General features: G+C 45.8%; 1 protein-coding gene across 7 annotated transcripts; it reads left to right on the forward strand.

Annotated features, from left to right (window-relative positions):
- The first annotated feature begins 474 nt into the window (after positions 1-474).
- prrc2b (proline-rich coiled-coil 2B) lies at positions 475-27,083 on the forward strand. Of its 7 annotated transcripts, none has more exons than XM_029252682.1 (34): positions 475-609; positions 855-989; positions 1,151-1,318; positions 4,767-4,945; positions 5,857-6,034; positions 7,037-7,139; positions 7,570-7,633; positions 8,017-8,160; positions 8,588-8,889; positions 9,092-9,219; positions 9,530-9,693; positions 9,777-9,861; positions 10,057-10,213; positions 10,558-10,897; positions 11,416-11,582; positions 11,766-11,964; positions 12,113-12,332; positions 12,476-14,458; positions 14,647-14,819; positions 15,079-15,194; positions 15,321-15,462; positions 15,691-15,767; positions 16,293-16,457; positions 16,808-17,089; positions 17,434-17,535; positions 17,623-17,815; positions 18,034-18,131; positions 18,404-18,531; positions 18,790-19,030; positions 19,335-19,502; positions 20,021-20,100; positions 23,945-24,032; positions 24,573-24,782; positions 25,273-27,083. In XM_029252682.1, the coding sequence occupies exons 4-34, from the start codon at positions 4,831-4,833 to the stop codon at positions 25,432-25,434; spliced, it is 6,774 nt and encodes a 2,257-aa protein (XP_029108515.1). In that variant the 5' UTR covers positions 475-609; positions 855-989; positions 1,151-1,318; positions 4,767-4,830; the 3' UTR covers positions 25,435-27,083. The 7 variants fall into 7 exon arrangements, with proteins under 7 accessions (XP_029108515.1, XP_029108516.1, XP_029108520.1 ...); XM_029252683.1 differs by having other exon boundaries at positions 932-989; XM_029252687.1 differs by having other exon boundaries at positions 24,573-24,806; positions 25,273-25,349.

Genomic DNA, 27,083 nt, shown 5'->3' on the forward strand with positions numbered 1-27,083 from the left:
GAAGAGCACTTTGGGACCACCGTTATTCAACTCACTTCCACAGTGTTTACAGCTCCTGTGTGCTCCTCCCGAGTGTCAGATTAGTGACAACATGAAGAATTTCGACCACATTTACAGGATGAACCACTCAACAAATGACGTTGAATTGGGGTTTGGAGAGAGTGTTTCTGTTTTGGGACATTTTAAATTAGTTTTAATTTTAATGTAGCTCAATGCGTGTTAAAATGCAAAGTTTCACTATGTATTTTTATTTATTATAAAAATATCCTATTACAACTATATATAAGATTTTAAGATGAGTTCATCTGTAAAGAATAGGGACGTGAGTTATTTTATTAAGCTTTTTTTGATTGTTTAGATAACAACGCATCAGATGGCCAAGTTATGAGGCTTTACGTGACGTCATACAGCACGTGGGCAGTGAATAGCCGTTGTATTCGGGCGGGTTCGCTAGGTGTCGCTGTCAGATTTGTAAAGCACATTCGATGGTCAGCTGGGAGGATTTCCTTGAAAAATAAAAAAAACAACAACAAAAAATCCACAACACAGAAAACAATACAGACAGGAGTGCATATAACATTTCCAGAAGTATATAAAAACATCATTGAGGTACGTATTACAATACACAGGCGACAGAACAAAAAGTAAAATGTTCGCGCATCGCTTCATGTTTTTACATTTTGTAATTTATTAGCTCTCAGGTAGGTCTTTACTTCAGTGTGAAACTGCTCCGTCCGTTTTACGTCAACAACGTCTAGTCTATGGTGCCGGTACTATATAAGTCAATTACAAACGATTTTAACTGTTGGGTGAAATTTTATCATGACATCACTTTCTTTCAATTTAATTTACAGTTCAGTCCAAAAGGTTTTTTAAAAAAAAAAAAAAAAAACTATGGCACACAAGCGACACAAAAGTTGAACCGTTTCAGGGCCACCGACTGTCAGTCACAAGAAGAAGCACAGCTCCGGACTGCGTTCGTTTTCAATGTAAGTGATTACGGCAGGAGAAGAGGCGCGTTTTATTCGGGCGGTTTCGCTAGGGGTCGCTGTCATATTTATAAAACACATCTGCGCTCGGAGCTCACGCTCAGATTTCCTTTTTTTTTTTTTTTTCCTCCCCCCCCCTCCTTCCCCCCCCCCCTTCCCAGGCCGAGCGGCTCCTTGCACAACAACAGACACACGGCTGAGCGCGACGGTTAGCGCAGGAGCGCAGCAACGGGGGGACGAACGATCGCCATCCATCCTTTCGCGTACGCCTCGTAATCGGGAAAAGCAGCGCCGCATTCGAGTGGAACTAGCATTCGCGCGCCCGGGCGGTGAGTTCTGGGCGGCGGCCGCCGCGTCCCCGAGGCGCTGGCCCGGGTTTCACGGAACCCCCTCTCCCCGCTACCGCTTTGTTCTGGGGAAGCCGCCATTTTTATCCTCCTCCTCGACCTTTTCGCTGCGCGCGTTCGGCGCCGTGCGGCCCGGCTCGGCTCGGCTCGGTTCGGCCCGTCCGGGGCTTCAGTCTCAGGACATGATGGAGCTGTTTCTGCCCCGACTCAGCGTGTTCATCCATTGTTGTGTTCTTCGCTTCGTCATTTCGCCGACTCCGTCCCGTCCGTCTCTTCGCGCAGCTCATGATGATCATGATGATGTTGCTGCTCTCTGCGTCTCACTTAATAACAACAGTAAATTACTGAGTAATAATAATTATAATAATTATTAATAAATGTTATACGCTGACTTAGTCCACAGCGCGAAGCCGACGACACAAAACGAATTCCTAAAAAAAAAAAAAAAAAACCTCCTTGTGAGGCTCGTCGTTTTGCGCTCCTCTTTCCCTCACCTGTGTGTGTGTGTCGCTCGGCTGCTGTTCCGGCCCTAACTAACGGTGTCATTTCTCTGCGCTGTTTTGCTGCTTCTTTACTTTTCCTTCAGTTCGTTTTTTTTAATGTCACTATCACGTTCTTCTTAGGTAAAGTTTTAGGCCCCCCCCAGCTGGTGAAAAGGAGGAGGAGGGGGGGTTATTTGAGATGCAGTGTGTTTAGATTTACTGTGTTTCTGTTCCTGTGTGTGAATCCTCCCTCTTCCAGACCCCTTCATGACCTTATGATGGAGTACAGCTTCTTCACCATCCTTCTCCCTAAACATTCCCCCCCAAAACAATTTCTGTTGTACAAGACATTGATTGTTTAACCACTTCCTACCTGCTTTTCGCGCTCACTGAGCGGCAGGTGCTGAAGCAGTCGGGACTGTTCGATCAAGGGCTGGGATTGAACTGATCAAGGTGCATACAGCGAGTAATACAGTAAATGTTACCCGCTTGTATAGATGGGGACATGATTGTGAAGTTAATCGTTGCACGTCACCTTAGACAAAGGTGTGAGGTCGGTAAACTGGAGCAACGGGTGGTGCGGCGGTTAAAACGGTCATCTTCTACTCGGAACGACAGAGGTTCGAATCCGACTTCCTGATGTAGTACTTCTCCGCTAAGCCTCGAGTTGATGCAGTAAAAATGAACCGCTCGTAAAAATGAGTGAATCATTGTAAGTAGCTTAACGTCGTCAGTCACTCCGGAAAAAAGTGAGCCGACCAAGTGAAAATAGTGTTACTTCAAGTAGTACGGTACGGGCTGTACTGTAGTAGAACCTGGTGAGCTGAGCTGATCTGAAGATCTGGATGGATTTTGTTCTGTTATGACAACAGTGACTGCGTGTCACTTCCCAATTAGTGCGTTCAGACCGAAGAGATGTCATCTGTGCCATCGCTGCAGGCAGTTTGTCTTCAGTTGGAAGTAATGTGTATTTCTTAAATGATCCTCTTTATAAACACCACTGTTGGTTTTTTAATGTCTGAAATCATCTTTGCTTTTGGTAGATTTATGGCCAAGTCCTTGTCACAGTTCTATTGATGTTTCAGCCACTGTGGGAGATTGCATTTATTGAGTTTTGCTGTGGATAACCCCATTGTTGAATTGCATTTGATTTAGTTGACAAAACATCTGCTTCTTGCTAAAGAGAATCTACCTCTGTTGCTTTCATCTGACTAATTTGAGTGCTCCCTTTCCAGAAGGGGGCACTCAAATTAGTCTGAAATTTTCATATTTTCACTGCTATTCTCCAGAGGAATTTATGTTGACATTTGGAGTAATTCGAAAACTCTAAGCACTCTAGTGTAGTATTTCTGCCTTTATGGTCAGCATGGTTTATATCCAGTATGTCCGGGTGTATGCAAGCAATGTGAATCAAACGCAGCGAGGCGAGTTAAAGAATTTTGATTCGATTTCGCACCTAAAATTAATGGTATCGCTTTCGGAGGTGTGGGTTTGAAGATCACCATTTCTCCTGTAGCATGTCTTCGGACGGTATGAGGAAAGCAGAGCAAACACTTGTGAACACAAGAACGTGCAAGCTCTGCACAGACTAAACTCGATTCAAACCCACATCTGAACGCACAGCCCCAGGAGCAGTCCTACCCACTGCACTGTTGTTTCCAGCTACAGCAGGGCAAAATCTCAAAGCTTTCCTTGTTTTAATGAAGCGGTGTAGCAAGCATTTCCCCCATGTGCTTTGCTTGGTAACAAAGCATGTGTTCTCAGCTGTGCGTAGTGACCTCTCTGTCTTACCGTATTGCTTATATTGAGCTGTTAATTAATGAACAGCCAAGGTGCTGGAAAATACATCCCTTAGGTGACAGTTTACTATTTTTCTGTGGTCCAGCTGCCTTTAGATCTGTCGCTCAAAGCAGGGGATGCCCAGTTCCAGGCTTGGACTTGAAGAGCAGTTTACAGGTGTTTTCGGCAAGCTGTTCCCTCGCGTCTAGATGGGTGCGTCCTGTAGCTAGGGCTTTTCCCCTGATGTCTGATGTTATGACTGAAGAAGGATGGCTGTTTCATGTGGCCCGTTGTGTTGCCTGATGTCTAAAGTTGCCACTTGCCGTACTCCTTTGATCTTAGATGGGTGCCATCTCCCCGAGTCCTTGGGGATATCCGCCCCTATGCCATACAAGTGCTGCATTGTGGATGAGACAGGCACGGTCTTGCCCGCTGGCTACAGATCTGCCACTTTTGGTCTTTTTACAAAATGTGTCCACAATGTAATAAGGTGACCTGTGGGGAAGGGTGCTTTTCAGAATTGCACTAAAACAAGAACACTTAGTCTGACACGTCAGTTCATACCGACTGTTTTTGAACATCTTTGGGTTTGCCTCTCAATTTGATGCGCAGTCTAGTCAAGCTTGTGTAAACAAATACTTTGAAATGGCTGAAACTGCAACACTGTATCACAAGTGTATCACGCTGTTTCCAGTTCAGAATACATTTTAAAATTCTGCTGATGCTTCTGATGTGTTTTTGCTTAGTATTTTGTTGGTAATAACTGTCCGGTCTTAACTGTTTTTTCTTTATTTTTGTTCATAGTTGGTATTTAAGCACTTAATTGTGATTTTTAGGATGCTTTATATGTCAGAAAACACCAAGTGGTAATCCTAGTATTTTTTTTAAGTCTTCCAAGCCTCACGCTGCATTATGGACAGGCTGTTCAGGATTATGTTTTAGCTTGGCAGAGGTAAACTGTGTGCAGTTAGAATCAAACCTTTTTTAAAACTGAATATTTTAAGGGTATGTTGTGGAACTTTTAGAAACTCGAAAGCCAAGTGATCTATTTTTTTTTAAGGGCTTTCTGTAAACATTCCATGCTTATGTCATCTGAGCTTTTACTTGTGTGTTTTTTGTTGATTTATAATAAAACAGGTATAAAATAAATGTTCCCTCTTTTTCTGTAGGAAAAAAAGGCACATAGGAAGAGGTGCAAGAAGAAACTTCCATACTCGATGACATTACATCGCAATGTCCGATCGCTTGGGGCAAATAACGAAGTCCAAGGATGGGAAAAACAAGTACTCCTCACTCAGCCTGTTTGATAAGTACAAGGGAAAGTCAATAGAAGTTCAGAAATCTACAGGTAAGAGCTCGCATACTGCTCTTGAAAATGGTTTGCAGAGTTTATAGTTATACCTAGAGGGAAGAATGGCATGTTTCTTTGTTTAATGTCCAGCATGTGTCCCTGATTTGCCACTGTTGATGGGTTATGCAGTGTTCCCCCAAAAGATGATGGCAGTGCATTCTTGAAAAAAGTGAACACTCATAATTTGAAGTAATTACCTTTACCAAAGATAATTTAACAAAAGGGTGCCAGTTTTGAGATTCAGGAAAGAATAAAAATCATCAGCAAATTGCATAAAAATGGGCACAGTTACTTAGGTAGTTAACATTAGTTTCGGAAAATGTAAGGCAGTATCCTTTCATTAATTACTTTGTAGTACTGTATGTCTGTACATGTGCTTGTTCAGCTCTTTCATAGCTAGGACGCACCGTACACTTAACAGACTGTGGGATTCCTCTGTTGCTCCGATTTACTCCCACAGTCCAAAACATGTTTCAGGTGACTTGACTTGAAATGTCCCTGTGTGCGTTGCTGTGCTGTGTAGATGCTATAGATGGGAGAATGGTGATAAAATAGTATATCTAACATTGTTAGTCACCTTTGTTAATGGTCTCAGCTTAATACTGGTTAGTAAGAATTATAAGTTGCTTTGGAGAATTCTGTGTTCTGAAAGAATAAATATAAATGTCAGGCGGTGCTTTGCTGTTGAGGGGCACATAAAATCTAAATTTCAGTCCTCCTGAACCTGAAGAAATGCTCATTAAGTCAAACTAGGGGTATTAAATGAAACTCTTCAAAGTTAAATTCCTATATCTTGAACTGGCATCTCTCAGGGATGACTTTAATTGCATATTTAATGTCCTTTTTGTAATCTTGCAAGAGTTGTTTGGGCTTATGTATTGTCAAAGGCATCTGTCTCCCATCTCCAGTTGTCGCTCGACATGGCCTGCAGAGTCTTGGCAAAGTGGTTCCCGCCCGGCGAATGCCCCCTCCGGCTCACCTGCCGAGCCTGAAGTCTGAGAACAAAGGAAACGACCCCAACGTCATTATTGTGCCCAAGGACGGAACAGGATGGGCAAACAAGCAGGAGCAACCCGATCAAAAGAGGTGAGATGAGTGCCTTGCCCGTACGCCTGGCTTTTTACGAGAGCTAGAGACAAATTTCTCCCGCCACTGAGCTCCACCAGTTTTGTAGCCTGCTGGGCTGACCATAAAAATTCTTTGGGTTTGTCATCCTTTTCAGCACAAAACACGTTAGTTCAGAATCATAAATTCTTTAGCCGGAAACTCTTTGTAACAGTAATTCCTAAAATTGGAAAATACAAAATTTTGTGTAATATCCAAGAACATACTCTGCTTAGTAGAGTCAAGTTCCTGCCCCTGTGTTGCAGCAGTGGCTGTGATTACAGCAGTGTATTTGCTTCTGTGTGTGTGTACACATGTCTTTGTGTGTGTTGCGGCACTAACAACAATCAGAGCAGTCTGTGTAGGAGTTAAGCTGCAGGACGTGAGAGCGTGCTCTGGATTCTTGTGGGTGGCAGTGGGAGTGAAGGATTTGAGAGTGCAGTAAATATGCAGTCATTTCACCTGAACAGTATTCCACCCAAACCATTCGGTTCTAATGTTGCTTTAATTCTTTGTTGTCAGGCGGGCAGACATCTCTTAAGGGGAGCTGTGTGTGCATGTCTCAGAAGACAGACTTTGTTAAACATCCTGTTAATGGGCAAAGTAGATTTTCTTTGTTTTTCAAGTTATAGCGTATTAATGTTTATTAATTTATAGGTATTTTCAAAGTGATTTTCTCTCCTCCGTAGCTGTTCTGTATGCCATTTTACATTAAATGTTTGAGTCTCCTCTGGCTTCCTTCTAAAATTCTTGCTCACCAAAACAGGGTGATATGTTTCAAATGCCATGCAACATACGCTTTAAGAACTGGCTTCTTCTCAAGTCAGCTGGTTGTATTAACGTTGGCATGTCTCTCACTTCCAGTGCAGAATTTCTGTGACACTTGCATTTCATCCAGTGCTTTTGCTCTTTCGGCGGACTGTGTTGCAACAGCCCGTTGACACACTTGCTTTTGCTGTATCTCTTTCGTCCTGTTTCCCACAGTTCCGCTGCGTCAACAGTACAGCTGCCGGAGTCGCTGCCGCAGCTGGCTTTGCAGAAGTCTGTCTCCAGTCTCCAGAAGGTGCCGCTGGTGGTCAGCCCGGAGGTGGGTAACCCACATTGGAGATCTGTTGTGACCTCTGTGCTCGCTCCCCTTCCAGCCACATGTCGTCAGGTCACGTACAGGTCACGTGAATGGCCGTGACTGAGTTCTCTTCACGACGCCTACAGATGCATTTGTTAAAGTTGCTCAGAAAAGCTCAATGTCACCTGCTTGGAATATACCACTTGTGCCCTTAGCGATGTTCCTAAATGGGACACATTGTTTTATCTATTTTGTACGAGCATATTTTATTGGTAAGTTTAAGCTAGTATTGAGTGAATCTTAAGGCTGTGGTATACTGGGTTTTATGCTTGGTTAATATGTGGATTTGAGAATAGAATGCATTGAGACAGGCAATACATTGTTGGTGTCTTTGTAGTTCTGATGTAAAGCACTATAAATTATGGATTCTAATGTTCTGAATTCTACAAAGAGCACAAGTACAGCTGGACCAAAACAATGGGCTCAGCTGAATGGAAAGGCAGTAGAACAAGATGGTGAGTAGTAATCAGTCCTGAGTCCCCCGACACACACACTGCAAGTTTTTGGTGCTAATAAAAATTATTATTATATTTACATAGATTTTCACTGTATGTCAGTGATCCAGTTTTCTACAAATCATGTTCTTAGAAGTGGTATGCTTTATAAAAATTTTTACAATTTAGCATTTTTAACGTATTTAATGCAGAATAGGTTAAGCACATTAACTGCATATTCCTTTTCATATGAAATCATTTATTTTTTGCATACAGATCAATATCCATGCATTTAAAACAAATTATAATTGGTCGATTTGTTTCGCTGAAGTGTCCTGTCTCCTTATGTTGGTATTTTTATTTTTACTTAGTTAATTTTTTTTGTACCTTTTTTGTTGATGCAGGTTCAAGGGCCTTAAACCGACTGCAGCCCTTCTCTCACGAGGAATTTCCAACGCTGAAGGCAGCTGGGGAACAGGACAAGGCCAGCAAGGAAAAAAGCGCCTTCGATCTGTCGTATGGGCCCGGACCAAGCCTCCGCCCCCAAAGTAAGCCCATTTCTTGTTAAATGGGATGACCAGGGCCTTCATTCAACCCTGTGTCCTTCCTACTTTTGAGGTGCCTATAGTAAGGCCTAGTGATAAGAGGTAAATGTAGTTATTGGCCTGATTTACTAAGACATGGCACATCTGAAAGAATGGGATATTATCTGTTTTCTTGTAGCACCACAGTAGCTGGAGAACTGGCTTTCCTTTCTACATTTTTGATTTGGGGAGATAGCACCATAAAAAAATGCACTATGTTAAACTCATTGCACAATGGGGGGGGTAAAATTAGCCAACTGAATCTTACAATAATTTTGAAAATGGCTTCTAAATTAAATGTGCCATGCAACACTTACTGTGTTTCTACCATGTGCGCCTTAAGGGAGGCCATGCTATGGTTGGTTTTGTTAGTCCTTTTCTTCCCTTGCAGATGTGACAAGCTGGAGGGAGGGTGGGGGAAGGAACCTGCACCCTACAACCTTGCCGTCCGCCGTTTCTGCCGAGCCAGAGGCCAAGGGCAGCGGACCAGCTGAGGCGCCGGCAGCACCATCGGCACCCACTCCTGCTGCCCCCTCCGCCCCCTCCTGTTCTTCTGCAGCAGCTTCAACCCCAGTGGCAGATACCAAGGAGCTTTCCCTCCGTCCTGCCCAGCCACTTCGCCGCAATGTGCCCTCAGCCCTGCAGTATCAGCACCACTCAACCACCACCTATCACGATATGCTGCCTGCATTTGTAAGTGTCACACTCACCCACCGCAGCCAGACTCCCTCCATCACCAGACAAATTTGCTTCTTCCATTTGCCTTCACATTATTTTCTGTAACTCCTTGATGTCTTTTGTGCCCTTGGTAGACTTAAAGATGATGAGTATCTTAGTAAAGAAGCCCCTATGATGCAGCATTGTGATACATTTGCTGTAACTTGGTTGTTTTTAGATGTGCCCCAAAGAGTCCCGTGATTCCCCTATCACCTCAGAGCATGGCTCTGGTACCACAGTGGCCCCAGCCCGCTTTGAGGTCCGGCCCTCCTTCAGGCAGACTTGCCCTGTTCCCGACCCTGTCAGGTAAACGGCACCGCTTGTTTAGGAATAATTGGGAGAGAAGCAGAAATTAACCTGCTGGCATTCTCACTTGGGTTTTGGTCTCATTCTTACTGGAGTAATGATGAAGTTCTTGGCTAAAGCCATAGAGGAGTTGAGCTTCTGTCCAGGATTGAATCCCACAATCACTCGGCACACAGCCATCCGTTCACAGGCATGTCATGAGCTGGTATTGCCTTACTTGTTCTAAATATTTATAGGTTATTAGTTTTAAAAGCAGATTTATGGTTGTGTTACTTCTAATTGTCAACTGGCTTTCTTTCCCCCTTCATAGCGGAGATGCCAGGCGAGAGTATCGGTATGGCCGCCAGCCTGTCCGACCTTTGCCTCGTCCTGTGCGACGTCCTGGAGACCGAGCCCTACGCCCCGCCATCATCAACCCAGAGGATCTGAAGGACCTGGATGACCTGGATAATGACTGCGAGGATGGCTGGGCAGGTCAGAGCATTACGTTTTCAGCTTAGTTTTAAAATAGTTTTCTGTATGGTTTTCTAATACTGTTTTCACCCACCTGAATGTAGGTCTTCATGAGGAAGTGGATTACAGTGAAAAACTCAAGTTCAGTGATGATGAAGAGGATCATTCTCCTAGTGAGAAAAATAAGTGGTGAGTTTTGAATGATCTTTTGAATTTTGAGAACCTCTTAAGGCCCTTTCTGTAAGTGTTGTCATTTGTGATCAGTAGCTTAAATGATCTTTAAATGATGCCGTCTTTGTGTTGTAGGAGAAAAAAGTGTCAGCGGTCATTGCTGTCAATGTGACAAGTTTTGAAACTTTGACTGAATGTCATTTGTGCACACAGGGTAGAATGGGATCACCCTCGGGAACGCCAGTCTTCTCACAGCTCAGCAGAGGGAGGCTATTCCCTAGATGGGCCTGAGGAAGAGGTACACCACCACTGTCTGGACCTACTTCCTTCCATGAAGGCCAGCAGCAGATTTCCCTCTGCAGACATGCAGGTAGTGTGCAGCCAGTGTCTCTTGCTGTAGATGACTAAGATTGCATTGGTTTGCTGTTCGGGGGGTGCGGTGGCGCAGTGGGTTGGACCGCAGTCCTACTCTCCGGTGGGTCTGGGGTTCGAGTCCCGCTTGGGGTGCCTTGTGACGGACTGGCGTCCCGTCCTGGGTGCGTCCCCTTCCCCCTCCGGCCTTACGCCCTGTGTTGCCGGGTGGGCTCCGGTTCCCCGTGACCCCGTAAGGGACAAGCGGCTCTGAAAATGTGTGTGTGTGTGTGTGTGTGTGGTTTGCTGTTCTAGTCCACACTAGGAAGACAAAGTACATTTGTCCTTGTTGACCATCTTCAGAAGGCCACCACTGTGGGTACCTCTCACCGGGTGGAGCCTGTTGAAGACAAGGAAGAGGCAATGCGACCATCCCCCCGTGGGAAGTTTGCCTCTACAGAGCTGTCGGAAGCTGTGGAGCGTGCCCGGCGCCGTCGTGAGGAAGAGGAGCGGCGTGCCCGCCAGGAACGCCTGGCTGCCTGTGCTGAAAAGCTCAAGAGGCTGGATGAGAAGTTTGGCAAGACAGAGAAACCATCAAGGCCTGATGGAGTCCTGAAGGACCCTGAGGACAGGGAGCATCCACCCTCTCCAGCTAAGGACGCTGCTAAAGGCATCCAGGAAAACTGGCAGAGCAATACTAAAGGTAAACAAGGCTTTTTCTTGGTCCTGGAGCACTTTTAAAGAGCTTCTTACTCTTACCTCTGTCTTTCAGTGAATGCTTTGGAAGATTCTTGTGGGGGCAAACATACATTTTGTCTGAATTCTTTTTTATTATGCAATTCTTCGGTTTTACGGTTTGTTCTGCCAGAAATGGAACAGTGAAATAATTGTATACAGTTTATCTGACAGTTTGGAAGCTGTAGTGAATATTAACCTGGATTTGTTTGCATTTGTGAAACTTTTAAATGCTGGAACAACCTGGAAGATGCCCAGTTCACATCTTTAGATGCTATTGTGAGATTCCTGAATTGTCCTGGTATTTGGAATTGCATCATAATGGCAGTCTTGGATCTAAATTTGCACTTTGGCACATGATGCTAGTCTTTGGTCTGAGTGTTTGATAAATTAGGGTTTAGCAGAGCCATCTCTGTTTTGAATTTTAAAAATGAATGGAGCTGTCAGTTCAGGTTCCTGGATTAATAATTTTTTTTCGCTTGCCAGAGGTGACAGAAGCACCCCCAGCAACATATTCTGCCCAAGACTCCAGAGAGGATGAAACACCTGGCTCCAGCTACCATGATGAAAATGATGGGGCTAATCCTACATCACCCATCTTGGACTATGGAAAGTTCCAGAAGGCTCTTCCTCCTCGCTTCCAAAAGCAACAGGTGAGCAAAAGTAATGACCTCTAAAGCCACTTCCTAAGCCTTTGGTCCTTTAATGGTGTTCATGTCAATCTTGATAACAATAAAATTGTTAGCCTTTAGCTATAAAACATCCTGCCATTTTTAGTCACTCTGGTTAGGTCAGAGTTATTAACAAGCAAGTTCTTTTTTTATCTTGGTCCCCAGGAGCAGGTGTACAAGGTCCAGCACTGGCAGCAGCAGTTAGGCCAGCCTGGCAGCGCCAATCTCCCCCAGCGTGGATTCTACCCTCCTCATATGTTGGGATTTGACCCCCGATGGATGATGATGCCACCATACATGGACCCTCGAATGGTGCAAGGAAGCTCCCCAGTGGATTTCTACCCCACTGCCATTCACACATCAGGTATCTGTGGATTGTGTCTTCTACCTGAACAATGTTGGATTGGCCAGCTAAAGACAGAATCTTGTTTTTGGGTGTATATTCTCTCACTCACAGTGTAGCATCACCGGAATGCTTTTGACACATTTTTTTGACACTGGGTTTTGTCAAGGAATGATGAAGCCAACGATCCAGCAGGACCATCTGAACAGCCCAGGATCTACCTCAGATGAGGGTTGCCATCCCGGCATGCTCCAGGAAAGACGAGCCCCATCCGCTGAGCCCTACCCTGTCTGGCGCCAGGACAGCTATTCTCCTGCACCTCCCCGCAGCTTTACCCCACCTTATCAACGATTGCATGAAGGCAAAGATATGATCTATCCTGAAGATAGGTTAGTTGCATTGTTTATTTTGCTGAAATGCATAAGAAAGCAAAGCTCTTTGTCAGAACCTGAAATAATGTTGCAAAGTAACTTCATCTTCAGCCATAATTTGTAGTAACATCACCTTTTTTTTGGGGGGGTGGGGGTTGTAGATGTGAGAGAGAAGACTCCAAGCAGGATACCTGTGGTGATGGAGAAAAAGAATATTGTGACGTCTCAGCTGAACAGCCTGCTCACCTTGGGTACCGTCACAGTAGATGGACAGATGCATCTCTTGGGTCCTCACCAAGGAAAGTGTCACATGAGGAAGCCCTGCCTCCCGCTGGTCACAAGTGGCCCCAGTCTGGAGAGCCAGAAAAACCGGAAGCTAAGGAGGTAGTCTACAACAGACACCCCAAGGATTCCCGGGAAGAAGACTTTACCTCTGGCAAAGATAAGGGCTTTGAGCATGATGTCTGGAGGAGTGAGAGCCCAAAAAAGGAGGGCAGTATCCAGTCACAGTGGTCTGACGCCAGTACCAGCAGTATTAACCAGTCTTCTGATTCCGCCGGGAGGGTTCTAACCAGGCGCAGTGGGCCCATCAAGAAGCCAGTGCTGAAGGCTCTTAAAGTAGAAGACAAGGAGAATGAAAAGCCTAAAGTGGAGCTGGAGGAGAAGCCTGTTCCTTATAGGCTAGAGAAGGAGGTTGTCACCAATGTTTATGACCTAAAGAAAGACTCCAGCCAGTCAGTGGGTAACAGGTACTCTGCTGCTCCTCCTGTGGCCACACCTGAAGAGAAGCCTCTTACTTCCTGCAAAGTAGAGAAGGTGAGCAACTCTGCTGAAGAAGAGAGTAATTGGGATACTGGCAAGGGTCAGTCCAACGACACCCAGGATGTTAGGGACTTGATGGCCCCGCGCCGTAACAACTGGATTTTCATTGACGAGGAGCAGGCTTTTGGTGGGGGGAGAGTGGGCCGGGGAAGGGGCCGAGGTTTTCGCGAGTTCAGCTCCCGGGGTGCTGTTCGCGGAGGACGAGGTGGGCACATCCCTAGAGGAGGTTATGGTGTCAGCAGCAGTAGTCAGAGAATGGGTCGTGGTGGCGGACCACGGGAATTTGACAAACCTGATGACATGCAGAGGGGGAAGCCACGACGCCGGAACATGAGCGAGACACTGAGCGAGGCTTCCGAGTATGAGGAACTGCCAAAACGCCGGCGCCAGAAAGGCACAGAGAATGGAGAGGCACCATACTGTGAGTCTGGAGGTGTGAGAAAATTTGTCGATAAGGACTCCTGGAGGTCCAACAAGGTATATACAGACGACCAGGTTAGTGGCAGTGAGTTCCGTGACAAGGCCAAACCCTCCCGTGGTTTTGGACGCTCTCTTCCGCCGCGACTCTCTAATGCTGGCTATGGCCGAGGGTTTGGCTCCCGAGAGGCACCTTCTTGGAGAGGAAGAGGAGCCCAATTTGGAGGTGGTCTGCTGCAGGAAAATGGGTATGCATTTGACATGTACACCAGAAGGGCGCTAGATCGCGAGCCTCCAAAATATGGCCAAAAGTATGCTGGTCTCTTCATGGAGAATAGAGGTGAGGACAGGGGAGGTGAGGGAGAGTACTATCTGGAGAATGACAACCCCGATAACCGTCCCCTGAGGCGGCGGCGCCCTCCACGGCAAGACAAGCCCCCTCGTTTCCGTCGCCTGCGGCAGGAAAAGGAACTTGGGAGCCAGTGGAACAGTGAGGAACATGTCAATGGTGACTTTGGCAGTTCCTGGCCCAGCCGTTGCAGAGTTGGAGAGGACAGTGGGTCTGGTCACAACTCGAGTGGACGGGGCTACCAGGACCAGCCAGAGGACTGGGAGACTGGCTCCGAGAACAGTGACTTTGTTGACCGACGGGAAAAAGGCAGCGTGTCTTTCCAGGGTGATGTTCCTTCAGACTCTGGACCCGGTGAGCTGGGCTCTGGAGAGAAGAGGGAGCTCTCTAAGCGAAGCTTCTCCAGCCAGCGCCCGCTAGTGGATCGGCAGAATCGCAAGGGGGATCCTGTTGTAATGGATAACAACAAAATGTCCCGGACTGCTGACACTGTAGCAGTAGCCTCATCCAACAGGGGTGATGCGTGGCAGAACGGAATGTCTCCAAACAGCAAAAGGTGAATGTTTAAGTTGGCCAAAGGGTTCTCACAGTTCATCAGCATTGGCAGTAAGAGCTGTTAAATTTAAAATGAACTGTTAATTTTGGGACTTTGATAAAGGATAGTGCCTTCCTGAAATGTAATTATTTTGGCATTAAAAGTGGGATTATTAATGGCTTTCTTTTTAAAAAATTTTTTTGAATAAGGAGTTCTGAGGAGGCTGCTGGTTCCCTCTATGGTGTGGAGCAATGTGAGGATAGCCCCCAGGGAATGCTGAGTGACTCTGCTGGGAAGAAAGGAGAGAAGGACCTAAAAACTGGTGTTCTGAAAGGCGAGAAAGTAGATCCAACATCTCAGTATGAGCTAAACGGCTACCCACGTAAGTGAGGAAGGAAAAGTTGCCAAGGCAGCAGATGTATGACATGCTGTAATGAGTACACTTTTAACCTATCTAGCGAGAATCCAGTTTCCCAGTGGAACATTACCTTGATTTAATTGACACATTTTGGTGGTGATGTAGTAATACTAAGCTTTGCTGTACAGATGAACTGTGGTATGATTAACATTTAGTCCCTTGGTTTACACTGGCTTTTGTGTACCCGTTTGGTTTGTACTGAATTGTTGCTCTGCTTTGTCAGTGGAGGGTGATGCATCAGCATCAGTGCCTGGTCAGGAGGCTTTCCCGGACGCACTGTCAAAAAAGCAGCGCCGGCCTTTGGAGGATGAACGCAGGAAGAAGGATCAGGGCTCACCGGTGAGAAGTTGGAGGGACGTAACAATTGCGGCCTGATGAATATGCAGTAAAAGCAACCTGTAAATTTACAGGTTCACCCTTTAAGTCCTTTTTGCTAAACATTTGTCATATGTACGTGCTCTCTAGGTGCCTGTGAAGAACAGAACGGTGGCGTCAAAGATGCCTCCTCGCTTTGCTAAGAAGCAGAGCAGCCTCTCTATGGAACAGTCGGAGGAGATGCTCTCTGCCAGCAACCTGGGCACTGAGATCTGGGAAGCCAGCAGCGCAGGTCCAGAGAGTGTTATTCCCTTTAGTTTTCTGTCATTTAGTACAGCTTTTTGAAGATTATTTTTCTGTACTGTTGCATACTGCTAGTGTTGAGCAAATTTTGTTTATAGATGTGTTTGTGTAATCAATAAGTATTGGGTAGACTTTTTAAAACTAAATGAACAGACATTCTTGCATGGCCAATTCTTTTGGGTGTTGGTTTATTTTGCCATATGACTTCTTCCCACAGCTCTCACTGTACAGTCTTCAGCTGGAGATTCCTGGACCAAGCCTGTTTCCTACCCTGCTGGTGAAACAAACTCTGAGGTATTCTTGCTGTTTCTTGATCTGCTTCTACAGCAGCATGTCTTTTTGAGACTCTTTTCAATGTATTCGCATTGGTTGGCGGTGGGGTTTTTTTTCGGTGCCGCTGTTGAATTCATTGGCTTGTTGAGCCTCGGACACCTGACACCACATCTGGATGAATCTGCGAGACTGCCTTCATGAACCGTTCTCAAGTGATTCTCGGGATGACTTCCGAAATCTGCCTGAGCACTAGCCCATTGCCTGTTGACACTCTGCCCCACTGCGTACTATCCCTGGGAACTGGTTGACTCTGGCTGGAGGGTGCTGTTTATAGAGGATGATGCCTGAGACTCAGCGTACTAGTTAAAGCCCCTACCTCTAAACAAAAATTAAGAATCTAAAACCACCATGAAAAGTGTGGGATTGAAGGAATGGAGATTAATGGCATTCAATTCCTTCTGGGAAAAGAAGCTAGCGATCAGATCAAATTAGACAATTCTGCTAATTTCAATTGGAGTCCTTTGTGTTGTGTGTCTGTATTCCCAGGTGTTTAAGGGGAGTCAGGCCGACAGTGGCATTGACCTCAGCGCTGAGTCTCGGGGTTCCTCTGCCAACTCTTCCCAAAGAAGTTCCCCTTACAGCACCCTCAAGCCAGACGAAGTGACCGGGTCCCCCACACCAGAACCTATTCACCTGCCATCCCAGCAGAAGGTGCTGTGAATATCCATGGAGTCCCGTGATCATGTTTTTATTTCACTTTGCATGCCAGCCCTAAGGGTTTCCTTGTGAATGGGTGGCAAAAAAGCTTGCTGACCATGGTAATGTAGATGAATGCTGCAATAGCTTCAGCTGGCTTTCCACAAGCCAGGTTGCAGATTTCTGCTCCGGAGCAGGGTGGGGTCCAGCTTTGCCTCTTTTTGGAAGGGTGGTTTGCCTAAAGTGTTCCCGGTCACTTTTTCATAAATATTACTTGTCGTCCTAGTTTCTGGTTGCTTCCAATTTATTTTTTCTGCTGAATGTTACCTGGTTTCATCATCTTGACCTTTCTCTGTTTGACTCAGGATTCCGATGCTGGCCCAGAGCAGAACAAGGAGCATAAGCCAGGACCAATCGGCAATGAACGCTCACTCAAACACCGCAAGGGCTCTGAAGCCCTGGATCGCCTAGAGGGCCCTGTGGCCCCTGTCAATGGTGTGGACCTCCACGTGGACAGCGTCCTCCCAGTGCCACCCATTGAATTCGGCGTGAGCCCCAAGGATTCAGACTTCAGTCTGCCTTCTGGTCCTGCTGCAGGGCCCCCGTCCGGGCAGACTGCCAAACTGCAAGACTCGCTGGCCGGAAACGTTAGTGTCATTTCACCTCTTCAGGGGGTTTTTTGGTTAAAACAGGTTGGAGAAACGTACACATACAGGTCTACATTGCGGTGAAGATCTGTTAAACCGCTATGTGTAAAAATCCACACTCTATCTATTGTTAATTTTTCTCAAAGGACTGAGAGCAAAGACATTGTACTTTCAGATATAAGAACTGTATTCACAGTCTGATTAAACAAGGATGTAAAGTTCCATTTACCTTAAATCTTAGTTTTTAATTACTTGTCGCAATGAAAATGTTATTGACAGGGGTCCTGAGTTGTTCTCCAACAGATTAACTTTTTAAAACCCCTTCCCCCTTTTTCTTTTTGCAGGCGGCCCTTACTCAGGGCGTTCCCATGCTCCGCAGAGAGCACCTTCAGCCGGGTATAAGTCTGAACCCAATCTCCTTCCCCAGTGCTGATCTTACTCTTAAGGTATTACTGCTGTTACTTTACGTTTAGTATTAGTAAGAATTTTTATTTGTTTGCTTGGCTGACAGTTTCACATCCCTCTTACCCTAGATGGAGTCTGCACGCAAGGCATGGGAAAACTCCCAGTCCCTGCCAGAGCAGGGGTCCCCTGTGGGGGGTGGCTGTGGGGGTCAACCTGCCTGTAGTGTAGGTTCATCCAGTGGTGTCAGCTACAGTTCCTTTGGTGGGGTCTCCATGCCCCCTATGCCTGTGGCGTCGGTGGCCCCCTCCGTCTCCATGCAAGGTATACTGCCAATAGCTTGAAAAAATAGTTTTTCTTAAAAATATTATATATATATATATATATATATATATATATATATAATTTTTTTTTTTTTTTTTTTTTTTTTTTTTTTTGTCAGTCTTATAGAGGGTTAGAATACTACAGTTGCATATTGGCTGGTACAGTGCAGAAAATCACCTCCATAATTTTTGGTTTTCTTCTTCTGCTCCTGGTTATAGGAAGCCATATTCCCCCTCTGTACTTGGATGGGCATGTCTTCCCCAGCCAGCCCCGCCTGGTGCCCCCAACAATGACGCAGCAGCAGAGCTACCAGCAGGTAGGGCACGTAGGCCATGGCACCTGATTTGATTTTCTCAATTTTTCTCGGGTGATTGAGGAATCTCCTTTACATTTTCAGCTGGTCATGTTCAGGGCCCTTACTTTCAGCTTGGACATTTAAATGAAATGGTGCAATTTAGGTTTGCCTGTCCATTTTTTTGATACTCATCTTTGAGATGTAGCAGGGTTGTCCTGCTTGACTAACAGACATGGGTTTTTTCCTCCCGCTCCTCTTCATCCTCAATCCTTGCTCGTGGACTCCTGGCACAGGCGGCTGCTGCCCAGCAGATCCCAATCTCTCTCCACACCTCTCTCCAGGCCCAGGCCCAGCTGGGACTCCGGGGGGGCTTGCCTGTCTCCCAGTCTCAGGAGATGTTCAGCTCCATCCAGCCATTCAGGTGAGGATGTCTAAGACACCAGTGCACAGCACAGATGAAATTGGAGGGAAGAACATCCTCTGTGAGCCAAAAGTGCCTCAAGCACTTGGGAGTAGCGTTCACATCAGTAATTCGTACCTGTGATATTTTGGCCCAGTTAAGCAGCCTTTTGATAACATCAGTCAAACCTTTTGCAGTAGTGTAGGAAGCTCAGCTCCAGGCTGTGCTATGTGTTCACCTTTTTTCAACTCACCTCAGTGCTCATTGTAAACCTTACAGGTCGCAAGTCTACATGCATCCCAACTTGTCTCAGCCCAGTCCCATGGTGCTCTCAGGCGGAGCCCCCCTCAAGGGACCATACTCTGCCTTTCCGGGCATGCAGCCCTCAGACATGGTCAAGCCTCAGTCAGGTTCTCACTACCAGCCAATGAACGGCAGCCAACCCTTGGTCTATGATGGGCAGATGAATCAAGCACCAGGCATGGGCACCTCCCAGCTCTTGGATTCCCAGCTCATCCAGGTTGCCTGTCCTTGCTTGCTTCTCAACTTTCACCTTTGTATTGATAAACTCTGAAGGACTTACCAGTATGCTTTCTCATTTGTTTTAAATGGAGTCCTTCTTGCATTTGATCATTTGCAGATATTGCACAACAGGCTTCAGTAAAAGCATAATCAAACATTTCACTGGCCTCTTCCCCCCCCATGTAACATTTTGTTAGCAGAATGATGAAACTTTTTGCTTGATGTACCTGAGGGGAAAACTTTGTTACGTACTGTTTTGTCTTGCCGTCCCCTCCATCTCACCCGACTGATGCCACACCCAGGTGACCATGCCGTTGCCGGGCTCCCAACTGCGATATGGCTCAGCACAGCAGCACCTCATCCTCCCCCAGTCCATTCAGCTCCAGCAAGGGCAGAACCTGCCTGTAGGTGGCCCTCGCAGGATTATCACCCCAGGCTCACAGCCACCTGTTATAGCAGGAAGTAGGGAGGTGAGTTACTTACTTTTACATTAATTTAACAAATGCTGCTCTCCCCAGTGACTTAGTGTGATACCTCTGTTTTGCTGGTACATGTTAGGTAGCTATAGAATTGAGCCAGGAGACACATAAGATTGTCACAATGTGATGCAACTTTTTGGAGCTCTTTGGAGATTGAGAGGAAAATGTATTCAAATGACATGCTTTGAGACCCTTCTTGAATGTTGGAGGGGGTTCAGCAGGACTGGGGGGATGTAGGGAGTTAATTTCACCACACTGGAGGCAAAACTGAAGATCTGTGGACTTTCAATTTAGGAGAAACACCTGCTTGTAGCGAAGGGAGTGATCAGGTGCTGTAGGTGTTGGTGCTAAATCTTTTAAGCTCCCTTATGCTGTCATCGGTGTTGATAGGAGCAGCTACAAGAAACCAATGGAGAGGAGTGATGGGAATGCACCTGTCAATCACTGATTAATTTTTCATCTTTGTGTAAACCCCCCCCCCCCCCCCCCCCCCTTCTGTTTACTCTCAGACATCCCAGATGGAGTTGAAAGGCTTTCAGTTTACTGAGAAGCCAAACCACTCGGCGAACATGTCGGGAGGCTCCTACAGGTAAATGGACAAAAGCATGACCATGGCATCTGCAGATTTTTTTTGTGTGTTGCAGTGCAGCAGGAAATTAAAATAGTCACTGTTTGATTAGAAAATATTTGTCTGCCATTATTGACTGATTTGGGCAATGTTCTGCTTGGTAGCCAGGTTTTGTGTGTGTATTTAAAACACCGGTGGGCTTGTAGGGAAGACATTTTGCGAGGTCAGAGTGCTTTTCGTCTCTTTTTAAATTCCACCCCAGCTACTTTTGCACATTCATCCTCTGGAATCAGAATTTCATTTGGCTGTTGAGGTCTTGTTCATTTTCATAGGCAAAGATCCTGTATGTAGAGTTCAGCTCTGCATTTAACACCATCTCAGGACTCTTCCATATTAAACTTGCCCAGCTCACTGTGCCTGCCTCCACCTGTCAGTGGATCACTAGCTTCCTGACAAACAGGAGGCAGCAGGTGAGTCTGGGGAAGTTCATGTCCAACTCCTGCATAATCAGCATTGGTGCTCCCCACTGCTCTTCTCCCTCTACACCGATTGCACTTCAAGGGATCCCCCCGTCAAGCTCCTTACATATGCAGACAACACAACTGTAGTAGGACTCATCAGAAATGGTGATGAGTCTCCATATAGACGGGAGGTGGAACAGGTGGACCTCTGTTGGTCCTCTGGTGCAGTCAGAACAATCTTGAGCTAAATACACTGAGTATGGTGGAGATGACAGATTTTGGGAGGAACCTCCCCCATGAATTTACATTTATTCATTTAGGTACTTTTCTCCAAAGTTACATACAGCTCATAGAAAATACAATGTGTGCATTACATTAGGCGAAAGACACATAGTTCCAGATGCATGATTCTTTAGTCAGTTTCTTTCCAACATATGCACCAATGTTCATCACACGAGTAGCTGCATAAGACTCGAAATATTGATGATTCCTGATCACCTTCCTAGTATTTTTAAGAGACATATAAACATTTGTTACATTACAGAAATAGCTGCGTAAAGGTTTATCCAGGGATGATCTAAAAGCTATAGTGCTTGAACATTTACACCTTACATGAATTTTAAGAGATTATGGGTGAGGTGAGTTTTAAGATACCTTCTAAATGTGGACAGAGATTTAGCAGTTCTGAGTTAGTGGGGGAGGTTGTTCCACCACAATGGAGTGCTGTTCCTTTGATTCCAAGCTTACTAAGAGAAGAAAGTAGAATCTGGTGGTTCACAGTGTCAGATGCTGTAAACAGGTCAAGGAGGATGAGGAACAAGGAGAGGGAGGCTGCTCTACCTCACTGGAGTGTATCAGACACTGCCAGGAGCGCTGTCTCTGTGGAGTGACCAACTTTGAATCTTAACTGGTATCTATCGAGGCGATTGTTCCTGGTGAGGGATTCAGATGGTTGATCGTAGGCCGCCTGTTCCAGACTTGTAGACAGGAAACAGAGGAGGGAGACTGGCCTATAGTTTTGGACTTAGTTGGGATCCAGAGAGGGTTTCTTTACCAGAGGTGAAATGATAGCAGTTTTGAAGGCAGGTAGGAAGAGCCAAAGGAGAATGAGGAGTTGATTGTCTTAAAGATGAAGGTGGAGAGTTGCAAGGAGATGGTCTGTAGGAGTGGTGATGAGATCGGATCTAGCGAGCAGGTGGTGGCTCTGTAATATCAAAGTCGGAGATTTCAGATTCTGAGAGTGGCTTGAATTCGGAGAGCGTGACTTCACAGGGAGGTCCAGTATGAACAGGGCAGGGTGATGTTAAGAACTTGCCCGTGATCGCATTGACTTTACTGACAACTTTGTTTTTAAGACGGTGAGAGAAGAAAGTGGAGGAGGCAGTGGAGGACACAGTAGGGATGAGAAAGTGGCAAAGAGTCTGTGGGGTTGGTTTTTTTTTTTTTTTTTTTTTTTTTTTTTTGTGGCAGACTGTATTTTGTTGTGGAAGAAGGTTGTTTTCACTGAGTACACAGCAGAGTGAAAAAAATATAAGTTGTTTGTACACATCCAGGTTCATGCGAGTCTTTGATTTTTGATTCTGTTAGTACGTAATGTGTCAGTCAGCCATGAGGTGGTACTAGGGTGTGCTAGTCTGGAGGTTAGGGGACAAAGAGAGTCAAGAAAGGAAGATAGGGCAGAGAGGAAAATGTTGGTGGCATTGTCTGTTGATAGGTCTGAGAATTGTGCAGCAGAAGGGAGAGCGGACAGTGTGGCAAAGGCAAGGCGGGAAGGCAAGAGTTTTTAAGTTACAGCGGAAGGTGACAATGGGTGCAAAAGGAGAGGGATTAGTGGTGAGGCTTGGTTGGAAGGAGATGAAGAAATGATTTGAGACATGCAGCAGAGTAACAGAGGACAGGACAGCTACAGTTAGGGGAGAAGACGAGGGCAAGGCAATTGCCAGCTTTGTGAGTAACGGGACTGGGACGGAGAGATCAAAGGACTATAGGAGCGGCAAAAGGCCACTTGCATGAATGTCCTCGACATGCACATTGAAGTTACCCAGGAGAATCAACGGAGTGCTGTCCTTCTGGGAGAGAGCTGAAGATGTCGAGGTCTAGGAAGTGACTGAAAGAGTCAGGGAGGCAGTGACAGAGACGACATGCAATTCAAAGGAGGACAGGTCATGCAGGTGGAGAGGGAGAACAGAATATTCCCACTGGGGAGAGATGAGCAGGCCTGTGCCTCCACCTCTGCCAGAGGGACAAGGGGTGTGGGAGAAACAGTAGTTAGTGGAGAGGGCTGTGGATGTAGCTGTGTTGCCTGGGTGATCCAGGTTTCAGTTAGGGCCAGGAAGTCCAGTGAGAGATGGGAGGTGTGGGGTGGTATGAAGTCAGCTTTTATCACTGCAGACTGGCAGTTCAAGTCCCATGGAGAGGTTGACACAGGATGGGGGTTTGACAGACAAGGATAAACCAGGTTACTGTAGCAGCGGGAGCGTCTGAGTCTCTGGCCGTGGTGGTGGTGTTGCACAGTTTGGTTGACGTAGACAACTTTGTTCGACATGTTTGATGCACGATCCCACACAGAACAGGATGGTGACGGCAGAATTCACGTAGTGGCGGAGGCCTCCCTCGGTGGACTCCCTTGTCTTCGCACCAAGAGGCTGCTGCTACCATTGCAGCATTGCCCTCCTCTTAATTTTTAATGGTGCTGTGTCCGTGGTGGGATCCTTTTAAGTTCCTACGATCTACAATTTCTCGGGACCTAAAGAGGAAAACCAACATGGCGTCCATCACAAAAAAGGCCCAGGAGAGGATGCACTTCCTGTACCAGCTGAGGAAGCTCAACCTGCCACAGGAGCTGCTGATTCAGTTCTACACAGCAGCCACTGAGTCTGTACTCAGCTCAACCATCACAGTCTGGTTTGGATCAGCAAAGGCTGCACTGTGTAGTCAGGTCTGCAGAAAAGGTCACTGGTTCCAGACTGCCCTGCCTCCAGAACCTGTATTTCTCCAGAATCGGGAGACGGGCAGCGAAAATCATGACAGACCCCTCTCACCCGGGTCACAGCTTTTTTAAACCTCTCCCATCCGGCAGGCGCTACAGATCACTGTGTGCCAAAACAACCAGATACAGAAAGTTTCCCCATGCTATTATGTTCATGAACAGTTGATTATCTGTTAATCTGTGCAACACTTTCTCCCTTTTATTCCCTCCCTCTTTATTCGATCCCTCATTATTTATTCCTTCACTTCAATCGCTGCACTTTGTGTGTGTGTGTGTGTGTGTGTGTGTGTGTGTGTGTGTGTGTGTGTGTGTCCATACATATGCATTCCTTGTATGTGTGTGCATACTTGGCCAAATTAGATTCTGATTCTTCTCTGGAAACTAAACGGTTGCCTTTTGTTCACCTCCATCTCAGGCCTGGATCGGCTAGCCCCAGCGGGAAGCCCTCAGGTCCAGCTGGCCCAAGTGCTGTGGCCCCTCTCCCTGCACACTACACTCAACAGGTACAATAATTTGTTTACATTTATGTGTAGCTCATGCTTCTCCACACAGGACTTACATTAAGTGGTCTAAAATTATCAGTGTATACAGCTAGGCAGTGTTACTGGCACAATTTAGGGCAAGTACCTTGCTCAAGGGTACTAAAACTTGTTCCTTGTCCTGCAGTCACCTGGTCATCTGATTTCAGTAGATGTATTTCACATTTGAAATGTATTGAATTTCTTTCAAGGTACAGAAGCAGCTGTGGTCTGAGTGTGAAGCTTTATAGTTCAACAGTGCCCTCTCCTGGAAATTCTAACACATTCTGTTGGAACAGTGAAGCATCTTGCTAGGATTCTTTATAAAGTGGATACCACTGGAACCACTGGAATGTTTTTAGAAAATATGTGCAGCTATCTAACGCAGTTTAAATGTTGGACATGAACAGAGTTGTTTTGAATGAGAAAAGGCAGCTAGTAGTATGATTGCTTGTGTATCTGCATGTGGAAAGAATCAGATGGTGTGATTGACTGTGTGTATAACTTTGCTACTTGCCCCTTTAGGTACCTCCACCACAAGGCAGCATGGTGATGCATATGCGTCCCCAGGCTGCAGGTCCCTTTCCCAACCCAATCCAACGGCCCGTCATGCAAGTCAACAAGACTGTAATCATCCGCTCTCCAGTGTACCCTAGTCCTGGGCATGAGCCACCCCCTGCCACCTCCCCAGCCAGCTCAGACTCATCCTCCAAAGGACAAGAGGATGGCATGAAGGTGAGCCACCCGCTGTAAATATAGGTAATTTGACTTATTACTTTTATTTTCCACCCAGGTCTCTTCTAGTTTGTGTGTGATTTATTCAGTTAGGTCCTTATGAGTAATTAAACATTTTTCTGTCTGAGAGAATCTCTCACTAATATGGCCTGGTGTTGAGTTCTGCAGGTGCTGAACTTAGTTTTAAAAACTCTGTCAATATAAGCTAATGGTACTGTCTATAAAATTCAAGTGTATGCCTGCTTGGTTTTAGTGATCAGATGTTTAACGTAATATTTCTTTGTCTGGGTTTGTCTTTCTACTTGTGTTCGTTTCTCATGTTATTTAGGTGACTAATTCTGCAGTGGTTTTAAACTGGTTTACTCAACTGCAAGTTGTTTTAAAACTCCTTGATTGTGCAGAGGCCATTTTTCTGGATGCCAAAACTTTGCCTTAATGTAATAACATTTTTAAAATGAGAGCTACAAGTCTTCTCCCTTGACTGTTGCAGACCAAGGCCCCGCGGGACGTTCGCGCAGCTGTGGGTGATGGAAAGACCTCATCAGGGGGGCTGTCAAGCAAGCTGCAGGAACCCCTGCCCTCGGGGGAAATGAAACCTGTCCGCACCGGAGCCATCAAGCCACAGTCTGTCAAGGTGGAGGGAGAAGTGTAATGTCCACCAGAGGCAGTTACAGGCCCGATGCTGCAGTTGTCATGCTGAGACTCACCACGAACCCCCCCCCCCCCCCTCCTCCTCCCCCCCCCCCCCCCCGCCACCTGCATGGTGTTCGCCCAGCCAGTTGCTGGAAAGGGAAGGAGTGGCACACCTTTTCCACAGTTCAAAACCAGACACTGTTACTGAACATGGCATTGAAATATCCTGAGTAGAAACACGGTAGTTCGGGGACACACTTTAAGCTGAATTTTCGGTTTTTCTTTATTTATTGACGTTTTATGTCTGTTTCAAGAAACTAATAACAGTAAAGAATTTAGATGTCCAGTGATGTTTTCCATCAAGGGGTAAAGAAACAGATGATGAGGTCCTTGATGGTGAAGCTGGCTGCTTTTTTCCTGTCCTTTTCCCTCCTTGCCAAACTATCCTGATGGTCTGGACTTGGCTGTCTGAACGAAGAAATTCGCAACAAGCTCGTCTCAATGCCTGCTAATGAACTCTGCACCAGTGTGTTTCTCCCCACCTTGTCATTCTCCTTTGGTGTTACAGCTGATACTTGTGGAGTTTTAACCTTTTTTATTCTGGTCCATGATTTACATTAAAGGACTCATTTTATTCAATAAAAGCCTTCAAACCTTAAATTTTGGGGATATCTGTTCTGTAAAAACAATGCAGAAAAGCAAAAATGCAGCATTTCACAGAAAACCCCCATTTTGTGGTTTGTGTTCCAAGCTGTACTGAACTGTCGCCGGATAGCAGCAAGCGGGTTGGGTGGGGGGGTAGTGTTTCCTTTGAGATGCCTTGTTTGTGTTCCGTAAACACGAAGCATTATGAAATACTGTGGTTTTGTTTTGAGGCTTCACGCGGGTGGATGCAGTGTTTGCATGTGATGTAGTAATCCCACATTTTATGAGGCAAAGGCCTGTTCCGGTGCATTTCACTGTTCTGAGAGTGTTATGTGTAAAGGTGATGTTTGGGTGGAGAGTGCTTTGCGACCAAATTGCATGGGGGAGGACTCATGACGAAGATGGACTTTCTCCTGTTTTTGGTTGCAGTTACTAACTGAAATGCAGCATATTAAATGTTACATGAAGCAGTTATATTTGAGCCTTGTGACTGAAGGGCTCATTGATGCCCCCTACTTATTTAATTTTTGTTTTTGGTTCTTCAACTTAAATACTCAGCAAAATTGTTTACCATTGCAACATGTAAACATCTGCATCGGTTAACGATTCCCTTGTTAATGGTAGCAATAAATGCAGCCAATTGTATGGTAATTGGGTGAATTTTTTTTTTTTTTCTCCCCTCACCCCTCTATGATACTGGGAAGATTAAATGCTATCAGTTCTTGGGCAGGGAAAGGTGCTCAGTTAGAAAAAATGGATTTGACCAACTGAGTTTATAATGAAATATGGTGTGGCTGTCTTGCTTTTGAATATATGGAAATATTCCCTCTGTCTTTTCTGTACTGCTTTTAAAATGTTACTGCTTATGAACACATTACTAAACACTAGACATGTTTAGACCGATTCTATTTTTAATGTCAGTGTTTCACTGATATACATGCATATATGTTAAGATGCTGTGCTGGAGATGGCGCAGAAGGCATATACTTGATTTATATTGTATTTAATAAAAGGTAAAATGAG

Source organism: Scleropages formosus, chromosome 6, assembly GCF_900964775.1.
Source record: "Scleropages formosus chromosome 6, fSclFor1.1, whole genome shotgun sequence".
NCBI lineage: Eukaryota > Metazoa > Chordata > Actinopteri > Osteoglossiformes > Osteoglossidae > Scleropages > Scleropages formosus.